Here is a 19,038-nt window from a genome sequence, read left to right as displayed (position 1 = left end):
ATGTCACCTTCCCAATCTCCTGATTGCGCAATCACTAGCACCTGCCACTACTTACACTCATTTCCCTGAAGGACTAAAACCCTGATGACGCCAGCTTCAGACCGGTGGAGTCCCATATCGATCATACCTACATTCCGCGACTCCCGGGTCGTTCTGTTCTTCCGTTCCCTCTGGCGGCCCTGTGCCCTAAACTTCCGTGCCGCGCTCCTGCCTCAAGTGATCTTTTGCTTGGCCCTTCGTTATAGTTTTTGACTTCTGTGTTTTGATCGTTTTTGCCAATTCTTATCTTCTGTGCTTTCCCGGTGGAATATTGATCTTTTGTGCTTTTGAATCCCGTTTGCTTGGTTCCCTCCCAGTTATTTCCCTGTTCCCTTGGCTCTCCTAATAAACTTCCACCCCTCGAACATCTTGTGTGTCGCCTGAAGTCCATGACCGAAGGATACTTTGAAGTATTTATAGGTCCCAACACAGGGCTCTGAAAACACTTTGTTTGTGACTGGTGCAACACAATTTGTCATGCCATTGCATCTGTTCAAAAACATGGCAGAATGATAACTCGAGCAACTACAATGCATACGTGCATTACTGTATGTAACATTCCAGGTATCATATTGCATCTTTTTCTGGAGTAGATCGGTCTCTGATCATCTCTGGACCACCACCGCTAGATGTATCTGCAATTAAGTCTGAATTTGAATTTGTATTTATGTAATGGCCAACAAAATCTCTAGAAAAAGAAAACTAGACAGAAATAATGTTTGTAAGATATTTCTTTAATTTGAACATAAAGCACATTTCCATATGATGCACTCATTTGTCCTTGCTATCCCTTATCTTCTTGCTTATGTGTTGAGAACATCAGTATAAAATAGGGTGATATTTGAATTGAATGAAACCCAAAAGGACTGTATTACTGGTTGTGAAATAGGTGACAATCGCCACAGGTCTGTCCGGTTAGAACAAGAACGGATGCCAATGTTCCAATGATGATTGATTTATTTCCACACACACACACTCAGTTAAGACATGAAGTGGTTGATGAATGAATGATGCCTGTGAATATAATTATCCCGTGTAAAGGGACTTATATCCACATTTGAATCCGTGAACTGACTGATAGAATCCGTGTTTGAACCGTGATTGAGTTGAAGAACCATGAACCGTGGTTTCTATTAAACATCACAAATGACAAATATATACAATTAAATACAATAAAGATGAACCATTATATACAAGATGAATGAATATAATATATACAATATGAATGTTACGGCTATACTGTAAATACGGATCTGTCCCTTAAAATACCGTGCCGTGTAACGGCGAACATTCCATATCTCCGTAACAAAAGTAACTGGTTGAACTGGCCTCGGGGTGAAATGTGGATGCTACAGATGATAATGATGACTGTAAATAACAGATACTATTTACAATGACCTGAACGGACTACAGAGCTAAATGATACATATAACAACACTTACATTCTTGAACAACGCACGGCAAATGATCGCGAATGTCTTTGAATGAATTGAATTGTCCGATGTGCTCCTTGAAGAGGACTTCTCCAACTCTGCTCGACTTGACCCACAACTTGGCCGGAGGAGGGTCGGCCTTATATAGTGTAGATGAAGGGGAGCCTTGAAACCGTTTAGAAACTGTTGAAGTGGCCAAATGGTCAGTGAAATTCCACTGTGCACGAGCCCCACGGAACTCTGGGATCAACTGATAGGCTGACCTTTCATGGACCCCAGGTCCTGTGAGTGGCCGGCACAGTGGGGGTGCACAGCTGGATGCAGCTGGTGAAGCTGCCTTTTTAACAATCAGAATCCCTCTGTGTATCATTAGTGCACACAACTATATGTCACTTCCAAGTACTTGTTGACACCATAGCAGGGATCAGAGAAGACGGCGTTTGAAGCATGTAACGCACAAGACTTCTTCCCATTGCATCTGCAGAGATTGGACAGATTAGAGAGCGCACACATGATCATTTTAGTCTGGACACAAATGCAAACAGGATTTGGAATGCAACCTTGTTGCATTTACATTTGCATGCAGTCATTGAGCCGATGCTTTCATCCAAAGCAACTTACACTGTTGTACGGATGAACATTATTATTAGTCTGGGTGTCCCTGGGTATCTACACCAATGACCCTGGTGTTGTTTCTCTGCCAGTTGAGCTACAACAAAACAACCCTTGCTTTTGAGTTTAAGGCTATTTATCAGCTTGAATTGAAAGACTCTGACCTGGAGCGTAGGTTGCTTGTTTGAGAGTGGTAACAGTCTGAGGTTGTTGCATGTTTATGGGGGCAGGTCAGGAGATTCCTCCTTCCATAATTGGCATGATGAATAGACAGGCTTCCCCTGGCTTGAGATGAATCAGCATTGAAATAACAATTACAAATATAACAAAACTCGGTTTTAAAAAAAAAAATTTTTTTTTTGAATAAATGAATATCAGTGTCATTATTATACATTTGACCTTTGTCATCTGGCATGTACAATCTGTACGTATGCATGCATGTTGCTCAAGGCTTACCACAGCTGATAACACTCCGGGCGTGTTCACACGTTACACTTCTTTCTGTGTGTCAAAAAGGAAGAACCATTTAGTATAACACCATAGAGGGTCAGTAGGTACGGTCACATTTGAGGCTTAATATAGTCACACTTACTAGTTGGGAGGCATTTGAAAGATACAGTCAAGTATTTATAAGTCCCAACACAAGGATCAGAGAACACAGAGTTTGTAGAGGGTACAGCACAACTAGACATTCCATTGCACCTGTTAAAAACATAAACAGAGCATTAGTGCATTGCTGTGCATGTGTGTATTAGTGTGTATAACATTCCATGTGTATGTATTATTTTCATGTTTGCTACCTGTCAGACATGATGCGTGAAGACTCGCGGCGGCAATGGGTGTTTGAAATCTGATGGACTGGTTTTCCACTGCTGCAGGTGGTTTTGTCACTGCGTCCATAGCTGGCTGACCTCACCTTGATGAAACCCAATCCTGTGAAATGACGCTCAGTTACAGAAATGTCTATTCAACAAACAGGAAGTTCCTTTTCCAGGAATATGACTTATTCATATAAGTATGAGCGTATGAGCTCAAGCTATTTTGGATGACTACATCTGACAATAGATGTAATCTTCAACCAGTGGAAATGTGAGGAAGGTTACTGGACAGATTTTTAAGGTGTTTAAATATTTAGTTCGTTTGCTTGTTTCTTTGTTTATCGTTTGCATATATAGCCCATGTATAGACCTATATGTCTTTGACATACCACAGGAGAGATGTGCTGTCCTGCCTTCACATACTGTGGATCTCTTGGCCTCTATGCCTGAAAACAAGAACAAGCAGCTTTGAGGATGGATAGGATGGACAAATAATACATCAAGTATTGAAACATAGAAATGGTATCAGCATCATCAATAGATAAATAATGTGTCTTACCATTCTGGCACAGGGCGATAAATGCTGGGGGGGGGGGGGGGGGGAGCGAAATCAGAGAATGTTACTTTGTTCTGTTTACATATATTCATTCAAAAAACAAAAACAAATAGGACAATAATTTACAGATACAGTGATATAGGCCTAGTGATTTTAATGAATTTTGCTACAAGTAGATTTGCAACCCAGTCTTGTACAGGCAACATACCAATGAGTCCGAAGAGTGTTTGTGCCTGCATTGTAAAAAGTCTCAGCTAGAGGAAGTGTTGTGTTTGTTTAAATAGGCCAGGGCCTCGTTCGTCGTAAGTGCTTAAATGAAGTCGATCAATTGTCCCATTAGCCAGTTTGAATTACCGAGATGATTGAGGACAGGATATATCGGTTCCTCCCAGGCTGATTGGCCCTCAAACAATATCGTTTATTAGAACCAGACTAAACTTATCAGTGTGGTGTGTGTGTGTGTGTAGTTGGCTACTTAAACAGGGCTGTGGGGTTCCCCTTATAGCTCCTGTTCCAATTGCTTATGAAGAATACGAGACCATAATCATGGCAAAATCCAACACCGCCAGCTCTGTGAGAGCAAGACGAAGCTGTGTATGGGGCTGTGTATGGGAGAATATCTATGTATGTATAAAACATTAAAGGTGTGGCTTTGGTACAGTGCGTAGATAAGTCGTTTAGTAATTGTAAGGTTGCTAGTTCAATTCCCCTCTCCTCCTTACTAAGTGTACATTTCCTTGTAAGTCGCTTTGAATAAAAGCATCTGCTAAATGACTAAATGTAAGATTAGTAATAAGAAATTCAATAAATTGAAGCAGTGAAAAGAAATTGTGTGTGTTTCTCTCCTATTTTTATATATGAGTCCAACTTTTATGAATTGGAGCCCTTGATTCCAGACGTCAGGCTGAACTTCCAGTGAGAGTCATTTGAGCGCAGCTCTCTGCAGCTCAGGTGTGCTGTGTGTAAGCATTTCCTTTTTGATGCTGTCAGGACCACGAGCTTTATGGGGTTTAAAGGGTTTAAATGGGTTTAGGGAACTTTTTTTGACAATTCTTCACTTAAAGTGGGGTAGTCGTGTGGATTTTGGTTTTTAAATAGAGTTTCAAAATTGTGTAATTTTTTCTTTGATCTGGTTCTGATTTTGATTTGTTTCTGTTGATTGTAGTTCACTGCAAAATGCTCAACCCAAAATGTCTCCTTTTTTAATGTGTTTTTCTTTTGGTTCTTTTGAACTGATCAACTAAACACATGTGGACTGCCCTGTGGATCTATAAAGACAGGCTTGTTGTCCGTGCATTGTAGTCTCCACTCCACAACACTTTTCCCTGGGCCTGGGAATTGCATGTTTCTGTCTGGAGATGTTGAAATATTCTTCCTCATATAGTCTGCCTCTGATGGGGGAATATAAACAGCACAGAGGTCAATTGTAAATGTAGAAATGCCTATGGTATCTTGCATTGCCAGATGTGATATTTTCTCCATTTCTACGACTGACATGTGTTCAGCTAATTCAATTTTGCACCACACAAGATACCACCTGAATCTCTGCCATGGTGTAATTTTTTTACATTTTATTGAGGGCACTATAATCTCTGGTGCAAACTGAGTGCTGTTTCTTTAAGAGGTTTATATAATTTGGTGTTGTCTGGTCTTACCACCAGGGGGCTACGAACCCCCGGTTGAAAACCCCTGCTCTAATCTTTCACCATTTCTCAAAGCGTGTGTGTGCGTGTGTGTGAAGGGCAGTGAGAGAGAAAGAGAGAGATCGTGTCTGCTTTTTACAGCCTTGTAGGGATCTGTTGCTCCCTCACCACGCTGTGTCTTATGGTATAAGTTACATGCACTTAAAACATATTTTGTTGGATTTGCTTTGTTGTAATGTGGACATCGTTGCACATTAATGTGTAAATCAACACAGATTTCTCTTGTAAGCCTTTTAGACACAACTTCAACTAATTTCAATGGAATGGTTCACAGTTAGATGAAAGGTGACAAATGTCTTCATTTCATCTATAAAACTAGCGTTATGTTATGCAGGATTGATATGCAGGTATATCACCATAATCTTACTTAGTAATGTATTGTTAATATTGCTATCACAGAAATGACATCAAAATCTCACAATGTCATTGCTTTTAGACATTGCGCTTCCTGAATAACTCGGGCAGCTATACTGAGCGTCATCTGACATGTTCATGGGGCAACAATTCAGTTAGTTTGCGAATCTGAAAATCTGGTCACTGAGTAAATAGTCTCTTTCACAAATGAAATCCGTAACAATGTCAGATTAAAAACGTAATCGATAAAGAAATGGCATTCACATTTAGCAAAGTCACAGCAAAGTTCCGCATGTCTTCATTCCTAGGCTACATGAAAAAGCATTTTACGAAATAGTAAAAGCGAACCTCCGCGAGATGAGAGACAGGCAACACATGCCAGCAAAGATTTTTAGTATAGTGACTAAAATAGACCAATAATTCATGGCATAGTCAGTCAGAGTAGGCTTAGTGAATGCTTTCAGCATTAAAGTTCAAATCCGAGTCACGTCGTTCCGGATAACCTACAATAAATAATAATGACATATCCAATACATATTTCAGACAACAACGACGAAAAGAAACGTCTTAAGCGGTCATTGCCGACAGATGCCAAACAGTATTTGACTGAAAATTAAGCCGAATTGATGGTGATACACAGCTGCTTTGAAAGATAATAAGCGAAACCATGCCCAAATGAGCTATGCTTCGCTGTTGTGCAGAGACAACGGGCTGCCTCGCTAAACGATGCACACCTGTAACTCACGTGACCCTGGTTATTATTGAAACGAGAACGAGGGCGTCGTGCCTTTATAAGACTGCGTTAATGGTTCCGTGGAGTTATCCCTTCCGTTGTTGTTTATTGATTGTTAAACATGGCTTCATTTGCAAAGGTGGTTGTGTGTGTCCTCATTGCTTGTGTCTGTAATGGTAAGTTTTCCCCTGGTTTCTGTTGGTTGTGTTTTATCTTGAAATTCTGTCTGATAGTCACTCGTTTTGTCTTCCTTTGAACAGCATTCGGTTTTCCGAAGAGAGATGTGAACTTTAAGGCCTCTGCAGTTGACCGCCAAAGTGATGATGTGGTTGTCACCACAACACCCGTTCCCCACAAGCAGACCACCTCTGCCCCTACTGAAGCTGGTGGTGAGGTTTCCTTTTAACGATATTTATGGATTCTGTTGAGTCTTGATTGTGTTGGTTAAATATTGACTCTTGTATGTTTATACTAAGGTGGAGCAAGTGAAGATGCTGTGGCTACTACCCCAGCACCTAATCCACACAACCAGACAACTTCTGCACAAACTGAAGTTACTGGTAGGGTGTTTCTTTTTAGTTTTTGTGTGTTTCTGCAAGTTTGGTTTTTGTATAAAATGTGTGTAAGTGTGTCCCTTGGCTTCTCTCTGGCCCCCTCACTCATGTGGAATCCCAAGATGGGGCCAGTGAAGATGCTGTGGACCGCCAAAGTGATGATGTGGTTTCTACCACAACACCCAATCCCCACAACCAGACCACATCTGCCCCTACTGAAGCTGGTGGAGGTGTTTTTTTTTTTTTTTACGATATTTATGGGTTCTGTTGAGTCTTGATTGTGTTGGTTAAATGTTCACTTTTGTATGGTTATCCTAAGATGGAGCAAGTGAAGATGATGCAGATGATGATGATGCAGATGATGATGATGCAGATGATGATGATGCAAGTGACGATGATGCAGATGATGATGATGCAAGTGAAGATGATGATGCAAATGAAGATGATGCAGCAAGTGAAGATGCTGTGGCTACCACCCCAACACCAAATCCCCCAACTACATCTGACCACACTGCAGCTACCGGTAAGGACATCAGTGCATGTCTGTTTTGATGGAACACTTTGAATGTTTGCGCCCCCCTTTTGACAGTGTCCCTTTCTATTTGTGCGTAATCGCAAGATGATGCAAGTGAGGGTGCTGTGGCTGCCCAAACTGGAACTACTGGTAAGGGAGTTATGATTATACAAGGAACCACTTGGATGGTCCAAACCGTTTGCTCTTAAAAATGTATTCACAAGGAATCTGATTCAGTGCAAGGGTCTAGGAACTTTGAGTTGTGGTTTGGCATGGTCACTCGTTAATGTTTAAAAATGCAGCCTGGCAGGTCTCTAACAAATCTATACCTGTAGTCACAAATGTTTGTTTGGTTGAAGTTGAACAGCTCTGCCTGGAGCAGTGGCATACCGTAGGATTTCAGACAATAAATGTGCAATTAAAAAGGTTTTTGTTTCTTCTCCCTTTAGTATCCCATACGACTGAAGTCTGATTCGACTGCTCCTCTGGTCACAATGACCTGTCTGGAATTTTTGCCTCTACATGTTGACTGCAATAAAGGACAGATTTGTATTTTCTAATCAAATGTTGTCTTGCCTTTTTCAAATTGAGGCCTTGTCCTGTTTTGGTAGTGGAGATGACTATGAAGCCTCTTTCCTAACATATTTCCTGTAGTGGTTTTACTATATGCTTCATGCAACAAGGCCTTCAACGACTCTACAATTTAAAAGCATCTAGTTTTGTCTGAATTTGTAAAATGGTTGAACTGGTAGTGATGCACTATAATGGTGAACTGCTTGTGGCATTTCAATAATCTCTACTGTACTGTTTGACATGTACATCTCAAGTGAATTTGCGTGGTAATTGGTAAACTGATGTCCGTCCCTACTAAGGGAGTACTGGCCTTAGGCTAACCCCCTGAAAGGCATTCAAACAATAACAGCCTAGTTGAGGCTGAGGGAACCTTGCCATTGTGTTAACTGGTGTCTCTTGGCAATACAGTTTACAATGTTGTGCTGTGAAAGCTTTTCATGCCTTTCATGGGGTCTTTAGTCCCAGAGCAGCAGGGACCAAGTGCATATCCAGGATGGGTAGTGGGAATCTCTCGTTCACAGGACCATATACAATCAAAATAGAACTATCAAAACTTGAAGTCTTGTGTTAATGTTTGATACAAACCTATCCAAGTATATAATACAATGGTCGGCCTTTTATTTGTTTTGAAGCAATTCTGATTGGTGTTTTACTTCGCATCAATGTAACGGCTATATAAATGGCATACAGTGTATGTACTTTTCAACACAGAGCTGAATATACCATTACATACTTGTGGTATCTATTTGTGGAAGCCTACCTGTACTATATCACAACTAGTTTGCTCTGCATTATATATTAGCAAATCTGCTGTAAGTAAGGAAAAATGAGACATGAAGTGTAACATATTTAACAAAAAACACCTGCTTTCTTCTGACGTAAGAACAGATCTGGCCCTGATCTAGCATGAAGCCACCCCAGATATTGTTCCGGTATGGGGCTGCCGCATCAGCACACAGCCATTTAGTGATGATCTTAGCAGTAGATGCTCACATGTGGCGTACCAAACACACAGTACTTCTCTTCATGAACAATCAAGCTGGCCAAGCCATGTTTGATAGTCATGGCTCATGAATGGATGGAAGAATGAGTGAATAAATGAATGTACTTATATGAACACACCTTTACACCTAACTATGTACCTGTTTAGATTACCCAAAAGGGCTTCACATGTGGTAGGGCAGGGGTTTTCAACTGGTTTTGTCCCAGGGACCACCATTCTGACTAGAAAGTAATTTTGCGGCCCACTGATGTACCTGCACGCGCGTGCGTGTTTGTAACCGCCGCCACGCCCCCTCCCCCCGCACAGACATTCTGCCTATAACACTTAAATATGTGAAATGATCAGGGCACAAGGCCAGCCGCCGCCACGCCCCCTCCCCCTGCACAGATATTCTGCCTATAACACTTAAATATGTGCAGTTATCAGGGTAGATCACTAACCGCCGTCGCCACGCCCCCTCCCCCGCGCACATATTCGGCCTGTAGCACTTGTCAGTGTAATTTCTTCGATATTTTTCACGATATTCAAGTGTAATCTTGAAATGTGTTGAAATATCAAAGCGAATTTATAAAAATAAATGGTGAACTGATCAACATAGGCTCATGTCGCGGACCCCCTGCAATGCCGTCGCGGACCACCAGGGGGCCACAGACCCCCGGTTGAAAACCCCTGCCATAGAGTAGTAAACAGTAGGTACGGTCACATTTGAAAAGCTTGTTTTAAATATATAGTCACACTTACTGACTGGGAGGCAGATGAAAGATACATCCAAGAATGTATAAGTCCCAGCACAAGGATCAGAGAACACAGAGTTTGTAACGGGTACAGCACAACTAGGTAGTCCATTGCACCTGTTAAAAACAATAATAGAGTGTTGGTGTTTTGATGTGCATGTGAGCATTAATGTGTAAAACATTCCAGGTATGTGCATTATTTTCAGGTTTGCTACCTGTCAGACATGATGCGTCGAGACAGGTGCTGGTGGCATTTGGTGTTTGAAAGCTCATTCGATGGTCGTCCGCTGCTGCAGGTGGTTCTGTCACTGCGTCCATAGCTGGCTGAGATCACCTTGATGAAGCCCTATGCTGTGGAAAGACAAGTCAAGACCGTTACAGAAATGTCTATTCAACAAACAGGAAGTTCCTTTTCCAGAAATATGATTCATAAATGTATGACCTCAAATTATTTTGGATGACTACATCTGCAACCAAAGGATATGTGAAATGGTACTAAGAAAAGTTACAGCACAGATTTTAAAGGTGTTTAAATATTTTGATTATTTAGATTGTTTCTTTGTTCATCATTTGCATATATAGCCTATGTATAGGCCTATATGTCTTTGACATACCACAGGAGAGATGTGCTGTCCCGCCTGCACATTCTGTAAATCCCTTGGCCTCTATGCCTGAAAACAAGGAAAAGCAGCTTGGAGTATTGAAACATAGAAATGGTATCAGCATCATCAATAGATAAATAATGTGTCTTACCATTCTGGCACAGGGCAATGAATGCTGGGGGGGAGAAATCATGGAATGTTACTTTTTTCGGTTTATATCTATTCATTCAAAAAACTAGGAAAAAAAAACTAATAATAATTTACAGATACAGTGATATAGGCCTAGTGATTTTAATATGTTTTTGCTACAAGTAGATTTGCAACCCTGAGCACTTCTAAAGAACTGGTCTTCTACAGGCCACATACCAATGAGTCCGAAGAGTGTCTGTGCCTGCATTGTGAAAAGTGTCAGCTAGAGGAAGTGTTGTGTTTGTTTAAATAGGCAAGGTACAAGCCTCTTATCAGGCCACACTCCCATAAACTGGACTCCTGGCAAAATCCTATCACCGCTTTATTAACAGACATCCTGGAAACCACCAGGAAGCTGTTGTTAGGGATCCGATTAATACCCACACTCTACATTGTGAGGTTTAATTCTTTCTGAAGTAATTTGTAGTTCACCCTAAAATGGCCTAGATAGTCATGATGGCTTTTCTATTTTCTCAGCTGGAATAAAATTTGTTTATCAAAATCACGTTCATTTACCTCAAACTTTTTTCTTTATCTCTGTCAGAGCCATAAAGCTCTAAAGGCCCTTTATTTTTGAGATTTGCTTCCTTATGATAGCTTACACGTGCAGGCTTTATTGTCACAGTTCAACAGTAACATTAATAAAGGACTTTGACGTGGGCATCAGAGAAATAGATTTACGAGAGATAGACACAAAGACAGACAATATGAGAGGGTCTTTGATTGATTATTTGATTGGTTGCTCTGTTGGGTGGTTGGTGGATGGATTGATTGAATTAATCTTTTATTGTAATTACCTGAAATTTAATTTAATGCATGTGGTTATTATGGTAAGAAGTTTGTAAACAAGCCATTATCCAAGCAACAACATGGGCAAGTTTGAATTCGCTCAATTTGATTATTGTAACCAGGGTAAACTATAAACACAAGTATACTTGCAGGCAATGAAGCTTGTAGGTCATTTGCAGGGAATGCTTTGCAACCTCAAAATAACATTCATGAATCACCTACTGTTGTTTTTTAAGGTCTTACATTTAGTTAACCCACTCTGATTATGTTTTTTTTATCAGCCATACCCTGCAACTGTAAAATGTCTCTGATCAGCTGTGGAGTGTGTGCGTGTGTGTGTGTGCGTGCGTGCGTGCGTGCGTGCGTGCGTGCGTGCGTGCGCACGCGTATGCGCGTGCGTGTGCGCGTGTGCGTGCGTGTGTGCGTGTGTGCGTACGTGTGTGTGCGTGCGTGTGCGTGTGTGTGCATGTCAGACATAATGTGTTGAGAGCAGGCGTGGTTGGTGGAGTTGTCAGAGAGGTTGGTGTATGCAGCCTGTCCATATGAGTGCCCAGAGCTGCAGGTGCTTGAATCGCTAAGTCTATACCTGAACTCCTTGCTGTGCAATGGCACCCAGTTTATAAAATGTCTATTCTACAAACAGGACATTCCTTCTCCAGGAAGTGCACTTAAAAGTATGCGCTCTAGTACACATAAAGGTAACCTTACCATTCCAGCATAGAGAAGTGAGAGCTGAAAGGAAGCATGCAGTGTTGTTTCTCAGGTTGCCTCTTTCAAAAACGCAACTCTTTCAACTTTCAAGCAAAAGGAATAAGAAAATATCAACTGTACTTTTTGAGCATTCCAAATAAGTAAAAAACAATGGCCTACACTAGTAGGCGTAGCACTGGTTTACATCTTCCGTCAGGTTGGCACTGCCTTGTATTAGTCCTTTATAAGCTACATACCAATAAAACAGAGGAGTGTCTGTCCTTGCATTGTAGGATACTCCTGTGTTTCCTCGCTCATAGGCCATTTGTAGTTTAACCTAAAATGGCCTAGACCGCCATGATAGCTTTTCTATCTATTTTCTAGCTAGAATAAAATGTGTTTATCAAGATCACGTTTATTTATCTCAAACTTTTTCCTTCATCTCTGTCAGAGCCATAAAGCTCTAAAGGCCCTTTATTTTTGTGATTTGCTTCCTTATGATAGCTTACACGTGGAGGCTTTATTGTCACAGTTCAACAGTAATATTAATAAAGGACTTTGACATAGGCATTTGTTTTCAGAGAAATAGGTTCACTAGAGATAGACACAAAGACAGACAAAATGAGAGGGTCTTTGATTGATTATTTGATTGATTGCTTTGGTGGATTGATTGATTTATTGTAATTACCTGAAATGTATTTAAATGCATGTGATTATTATGGTAACAAGTTTGTAAACAAGCCAGTATCCAAGCAACAACATGGTCATGTTTGTAATTGTTCACTTTGATTATTGTAACCAGCCTACATTATAAACCCAAGCATGTTAAACGATTTAATTTATACTTGCAGGCAATGAAGCTTGTAGGTCATTTGCAGGGAATGCTTTGCAACTTCAAAATAACATTCATGAATCACCTACTGTTGTTTTTTAAGGTCTTAAATTTAGTTAACCCACTCTGATTACATTTTTTATCAGCCATAGCCTGCAACTGTAAAATGGCAACTGAAGATTAATGACGTTTCATTCTAAGGAAAAAAAGTGTCTCATGCTGTTGATGCCAAAATCAGTCTTTATTCCAATAACAAAGTATTAACAAAGCATGTTAAACATATTCTGTATTCACTGCTAATGTTTCAAACTTCAGCTGTATACTGTACTTTCTAATCTTTCTCCTAAGATCTTCATGTAAATTAACTTGGCTTCTAATGGAAATAATAACAGTAATGTGTGACAGCAATGTAACAGTGATTCAGAGTCACATCCAGTGAACTTTGACTTCTTCCTGTGTCACAGCAAGTACCAATTGGTATAACAGCATAGAGAGTCAGAAAGTATTGATGCATGAGAAAAGCTTGTTGTAACTATGTACGTAGTAAGTCTTGCTGACGAGTATGCATATGACGGAGACTTTATAGTATATAGTATGTATAGGTCCCAACACAGGGCTCTGAAAACACTTTGTTTGTGACTGTTGCAAAACAATTTGTCATGCCATTGCATCTGTTCAAAACCATGGCAGAAACGTAACTCGAGCAACTACGTGTTATATACGTATGTGTATAACTGTGCATAAGTGCATTACAGTACGTAACATTCCAGGTATGTGTGGAACTCGTATTGCATCTTTTTGTGGAGTAGATCTGACTCTGATCATCTCTGGACCACCACCGCTAGATGTATGTGAAATTAAGTCTGAATTTGTAGTTATGTAAAGGCCAACAAAACCTCTAGAAAAAAAACTATAGACAGAAATAATGTTTGTAAAATGTTTCTTTAATTTGAACATAAACCACATTTCCATATAATGCACATAATAATTTGTCCTTGCCATCCCTTAAGATAAATAGTAATATAGTTTACACAAGATTTCTGTTTCAGATTCATTCATTTCCATTCGTTCAAGACCCTACTGAAGGATACACTGAAGTCATTATCACTCTAAACTGCATTTATTCTATTTAGAAATATTTAAGATTCAGTGCTGTTTGTTGTCATACATACTATTGATCAATGTTCAAAACATGAATTCCTCTTTAAGGCATTACTGTAAAGGTGAATTAATTATGTTTTAATATATACAAACAACAAAAAAATTAAATGGTCTTGTATGCCATACGTGTCATTTCTAACTTGGTAAAAAAAATGCTGGTTCAGCAGTAATTATGCATATTTTGCACATTTTGCAATATACATACATTCTACTTTAATATTTACACTGCTGTGTGTGATTGTGAAGCTCACTACAATAGCTCTCATTATGTGTCCTGTTCTGCAGCTGTGATTTCTCCAGAAGAGGTGATATGGTTGTTCTGTGAAAAAAATTATAATAATTAAACATGGGAATCAGGTTCTGATTCAGGTAAACACAGACTCTCCTGATAGACAACATTCAGCCCATTTCTACATCACATTGAGCAGTTTATGTGTTGAGGACCTCAGAATCCCTCTGTGTATCATTACTTTAGAGATACATCACTGTACTCACACAACTATATGTCACTTCCAAGTACTTGTAGACACCACGACAGGGATCAGAGAAGATGGCGTTTGAAGCATGTAACTGACAGGAATTCCTCCCATTGCATCTGCAGAGATTGGACAGATTAGAAAGCACACACATGATCCTTTTAGTCTGGACACAAATGCAAACAGGATTTGGAATGCAACCTTGTTGCATTTACATTTGCATGCAGTCATTGAGCCGATGCTTTTATCCGAAGCAACTTACACTGTTGTACGGATGAACATTATTATTAGTCTGGGTGTCCCTGGGTATCAACACCAATGACCCTGGTGTTGTTTCTTTGCCAGTTGAGCTACAGAAACACAACCCTTGCTTTTGAGTTGAAGGCTATTTATCAGCTTGAATTGAAAGACTCTGACCTGGAGCGTAGGTTGCTTGTTTGAGAGTGGTAACAGTGGGAGGTTGTTGCTAGTCTATGGGGGCAGGTCAGGCGATCCCTCCTTCCATAATTGGCGTGATGAATAGACAGGCTTCCCCTGGCTTGAGATGAATCAGCATTGAAATAAAAATGACAAATATAGCAAAACTCAGGTTTTAAAAATGAAATACAAAATGTTTATGAATTAATATTTGTGTTATTATTATAAATTTGACCTTTGGATATGTAATCTGGCATGTACAATCAGTATGTATGAATGCATGTTGCTCAAGGCTTACCGCAGCTGATAACATTCCGGGAGTTTTCACAAGTTACACTTCTGCCTGTGTGTCAAAAAGGAAGAACCATTTAGAACAGTGGTTCTTAACCTGGGTTCGATCGAACCCCAGGGGTTCGTTGAGTCACTCTCAGGGGTTCGGCAGGGGTCAAAACACACACAGTATAGCCCGGTTCACACTAGCAATGTCTCGTCGTTTTTATATACCTATGTTTTGAAGAAATCATATTTTATTTTTCCAATTACGAAGGGTTCGGTGAATGCACTGATGAAGCTCGCAGGGTTCAGTACCTCCAATAAGGTTAAGAACCACTGATTTAGAATAACACCATAGAGGGTCAGTAGGTACGGTCACATTTGAAAAGCTTGTTGTAAATATACTGTACACATAGTCACACTTACTGGCTGGGAGGCATGTGAAAGATACATCCAAGTATTTATAAGTCCCACGACAAGGATCAGAGAACACAGAGTTTGTAACGGGTACAGTACAACTAGACATTCCATCGCACCTGTTAAAAACATAAACAGAGCATTTGTGTATTACTGTGCATGTGTGTATTAGTGTGTATAACATTCCGGGTATGTGCATTATTTTCAGGTTTGGTACCTGTCAGACATGATGCGTCGAGACCGGTACTGGTGGCATTGGGTGTTTGAAAGCTGATTTGATGGGCGTCCGCTGCTGCAGGTGGTTCTGTCACTCCGTCCATAGCTGGCTGAGATCAACTTGATGAAGCCCCTTTCTATGGAATAACACTCAGTTACAGAAATGTCTATTCAACAAACAGGAAGTTCTTTTTCCAGGAATATGACTTATAAATGTATGAGCTCAAGTTATTTTGGATGACTACATCTGACAATAAATTAAATCTTCAACCAGTGGAAATGTGAGAAAGGTTACTGGACAGATTTTAAAGGTGTTTTAATATATATATATATATATACAGTATATATATTTTTTTTTATCGTTTGCATATATAGCCTATGTCTCTTACATACCACAGGGGAGATGTGCTGTCCTGCCTTCACATACTGCACCCCTGGCCTCTATGCCTGAAAACAAGGAAAAGCAAGTTGGAGGATGGATAGGATGGACAAATAATACATCAAGTATTGAAACATAGAAATGGTATCAGCATCATCAATAGATAAATAATGTGTCTTACCATTCTGGCACAGGGCGATAAATGCTGGGGGGGGGGGGGGAGAGAAATCAGAGAATGTTACTTTGTTCTGTTTACATCTATTCATTCAAAAAACTAAAACAAAAACAAATAGGCCAATCATTTACAGATATAGTGATATAGGCCTAGTGATTTTAATTCATTTTGCTACAACTAGATTTACAACCCAGAACACTTCCAAAGAACTGGTCTTGTACAGGCAACATACCAATAAGTCCGAAGAATGTCTGCATTGTGAAAAGTGTCAGCTAGAGGAAGTGTTGTGTTTGTTTAAATAGGCAAGGTACAAGCCTCTTATCAGGACACACTCCCATAAACTGGACTCCTGGCAAAATCCTATCACCGCTTTATTAACTAACCTCCTGGAAACCATCAGGAAGCTGTTGTCCATCACTCTACATTGTGAGATCAGTGAGGTTTAATTCTTTCTGAAGTAATTTGTAGTTTACCCTAAAATGGCCTAGATAGTCATGATGGCTTTTCTATTTTCTCAACTAGAATACCATTTGTTTATCATGATCACGTTAAGTTACTTCAAACTTTTGTCTTTATCTCTGTCAGAGCCATAAAGCTCTAAAGGCCCTTTATTTTTGAGATTTGCTTCCTTATGATAGCTTACACGTGGAGGCTTTATTGTCACAGTTCAACAATAACATTAATAAAGGACTTTGACATAGGCATCAGAGAAATAGATTTACGAGAGATAGACACAAAGACAGACAATATGAGAGGGTCTTTGATTGATTATTTGATTGGTTGCTCTGTTGGGTGGTTGGTGGATGGATTGATTGAATTAATCTTTTATTGTAATTACCTGAAATTTAATTTAATGCATGTGGTTATTCTGGTAACAAGTTTGTAAACAAGCCAGTATCCAAGCAACAACATGGGCAAGTTTGAATTCGCTCAATTTGATTATTGTAACCAGGGTAAACTATAAACACAAGCATACTTGCAGGCAATGAAGCTTGTAGGTCATTTGCAGGGAATGCTTTGCAACCTCAAAATAACATTCATGAATCACCTACTGTTGCTTTTTAAGGTCTTAAATTTAGTTAACCCACTCTGATTATGTTTTTTTTATCAGCCATACCATGCAACTGTAAAATGTCTCTGATCAGCTGTGGACCTACACCGCTAGATGCATAATTTCAGGTGTGTGTGTGTGTGTGTGTGTGTGTGTGTGTGTGTGTGTGTGTGTGTGTGTGTGTGTGTGTGTGTGTGTGTGTGTGTGTGTGTGTGTGTGTGCGTGTGTGCGTGTGTGTGAGTCAGACATTTTGTGTTGAGAGCACGCGTGGTTGGTGGAGTTGTCAGAGAGGTTGGTGTATGCAGCCTGTCCATATGAGTGCCCAGAGCTGCAGGTGCTTGAATCGCTAAGTCTATACCTGAACTCCTTGCTGTGCAATGGCACTCAGTTTATAAAATGTCTATTCTACAAACAGGACATTCCTTCTCCAGGAAGTGCACTTAAAAGTATGCGCTCTAGTACACATAAAGGTAACCTTACCATTCCAGCATAGAGAAGTGAGAGCTGAAAGGAAGCATGCAGTGTTGTTTCTCAGGTTGCCTCTTTCAAAAACGCAACTCTTTCAACTTTCAAGCAAAAGGAATAAGAAAATATCAACTGTACTTTTTGAGCATTCCAAATAAGTAAAAAACAATGGCCTACACTAGTAGGCGTAGCACTGGTTTACATCTTCCGTCAGGTTGGCACTGCCTTGTATTAGTCCTTTATAAGCTACATACCAATAAAACAGAGGAGTGTCTGTCCTTGCATTGTAGGATACTCCTGTGTTTCCTCGCTCATAGGCCATTTGTAGTTTAACCTAAAATGGCCTAGACCGCCATGATAGCTTTTCTATCTATTTTCTAGCTAGAATAAAATGTGTTTATCAAGATCACGTTTATTTATCTCAAACTTTTTCCTTCATCTCTGTCAGAGCCATAAAGCTCTAAAGGCCCTTTATTTTTGTGATTTGCTTCCTTATGATAGCTTACACGTGGAGGCTTTATTGTCACAGTTCAACAGTAACATTAATAAAGGACTTTGACATAGGCATTTGTTTTCAGAGAAATAGGTTCACTAGAGATAGACACAAAGACAGACAAAATGAGAGGGTCTTTGATTGATTATTTGATTGATTGCTTTGGTGGATTGATTGATTTATTGTAATTACCTGAAATGTATTTAAATGCATGTGATTATTATGGTAACAAGTTTGTAAACAAGCCAGTATCCAAGCAACAACATGGTCATGTTTGTAATTGTTCACTTTGATTATTGTAACCAGCCTACATTATAAACTCAAGCATGTTAAACGATTTAATTTATACTTGCAGGCAATGAAGCTTGTAGGTCATTTGCAGGGAATGCTTTGCAACTTCAAAATAACATTCATGAATCACCTACTGTTGTTTTTTAAGGTCTTAAATTTAGTTAACCCACTCTGATTACATTTTTTATCAGCCATAGCCTGCAACTGTAAAATGGCAACTGAAGATTAATGACGTTTCATTCTAAGGAAAAAAAGTGTCTCATGCTGTTGATGCCAAAATCAGTCTTTATTCCAATAACAAAGTATTAACAAAGCATGTTAAACATATTCTGTATTCACTGCTAATGTTTCAAACTTCAGCTGTATACTGTACTTTCTAATCTTTCTCCTAAGATCTTCATGTAAATTAACTTGGCTTCTAATGGAAATAATAACAGTAATGTGTGACAGCAATGTAACAGTGATTCTGAGTCACATCCAGTGAACTTTGACTTCT

At 39.7% G+C, this 19,038-nt stretch overlaps 2 protein-coding genes across 2 annotated transcripts; both read right to left on the bottom strand.

Moving 5' to 3' along the window:
* Positions 1–765: 765 nt before the first annotated feature.
* LOC105900137 (L-rhamnose-binding lectin CSL3-like) lies at positions 766–12,255 on the bottom strand. Its single transcript, XM_031565606.2, has 11 exons — positions 12,250–12,255; positions 9,842–9,972; positions 9,634–9,743; positions 3,462–3,485; positions 3,292–3,348; positions 2,885–3,017; positions 2,677–2,786; positions 2,541–2,585; positions 2,249–2,369; positions 1,825–1,950; positions 766–862 (listed from the first exon to the last, which is right to left on the bottom strand). Exons 1-10 carry the CDS (start codon positions 12,253–12,255, stop codon positions 1,842–1,844), a joined length of 846 nt encoding a protein of 281 aa, XP_031421466.1. The 3' UTR covers positions 766–862; positions 1,825–1,841.
* Positions 12,256–13,651: 1,396 nt separating this feature from the next.
* On the bottom strand, positions 13,652–16,543 carry LOC116220372 (L-rhamnose-binding lectin CSL3-like). Its single transcript, XM_031566972.1, has 9 exons — positions 16,475–16,543; positions 16,249–16,272; positions 16,082–16,135; positions 15,690–15,825; positions 15,482–15,591; positions 15,081–15,125; positions 14,783–14,903; positions 14,385–14,484; positions 13,652–14,208 (listed from the first exon to the last, which is right to left on the bottom strand). The coding sequence occupies exons 1-9, from the start codon at positions 16,497–16,499 to the stop codon at positions 14,155–14,157; spliced, it is 669 nt and encodes a 222-aa protein (XP_031422832.1). The 5' UTR covers positions 16,500–16,543; the 3' UTR covers positions 13,652–14,154.
* Positions 16,544–19,038: the final 2,495 nt, after the last annotated feature.

The sequence above is a fragment of the Clupea harengus genome, chromosome 4, assembly GCF_900700415.2.
Source record: "Clupea harengus chromosome 4, Ch_v2.0.2, whole genome shotgun sequence".
NCBI classification, from domain to species: Eukaryota; Metazoa; Chordata; class Actinopteri; order Clupeiformes; family Clupeidae; genus Clupea; species Clupea harengus.
This window is presented reverse-complemented; position numbering and strand designations above follow the sequence as displayed.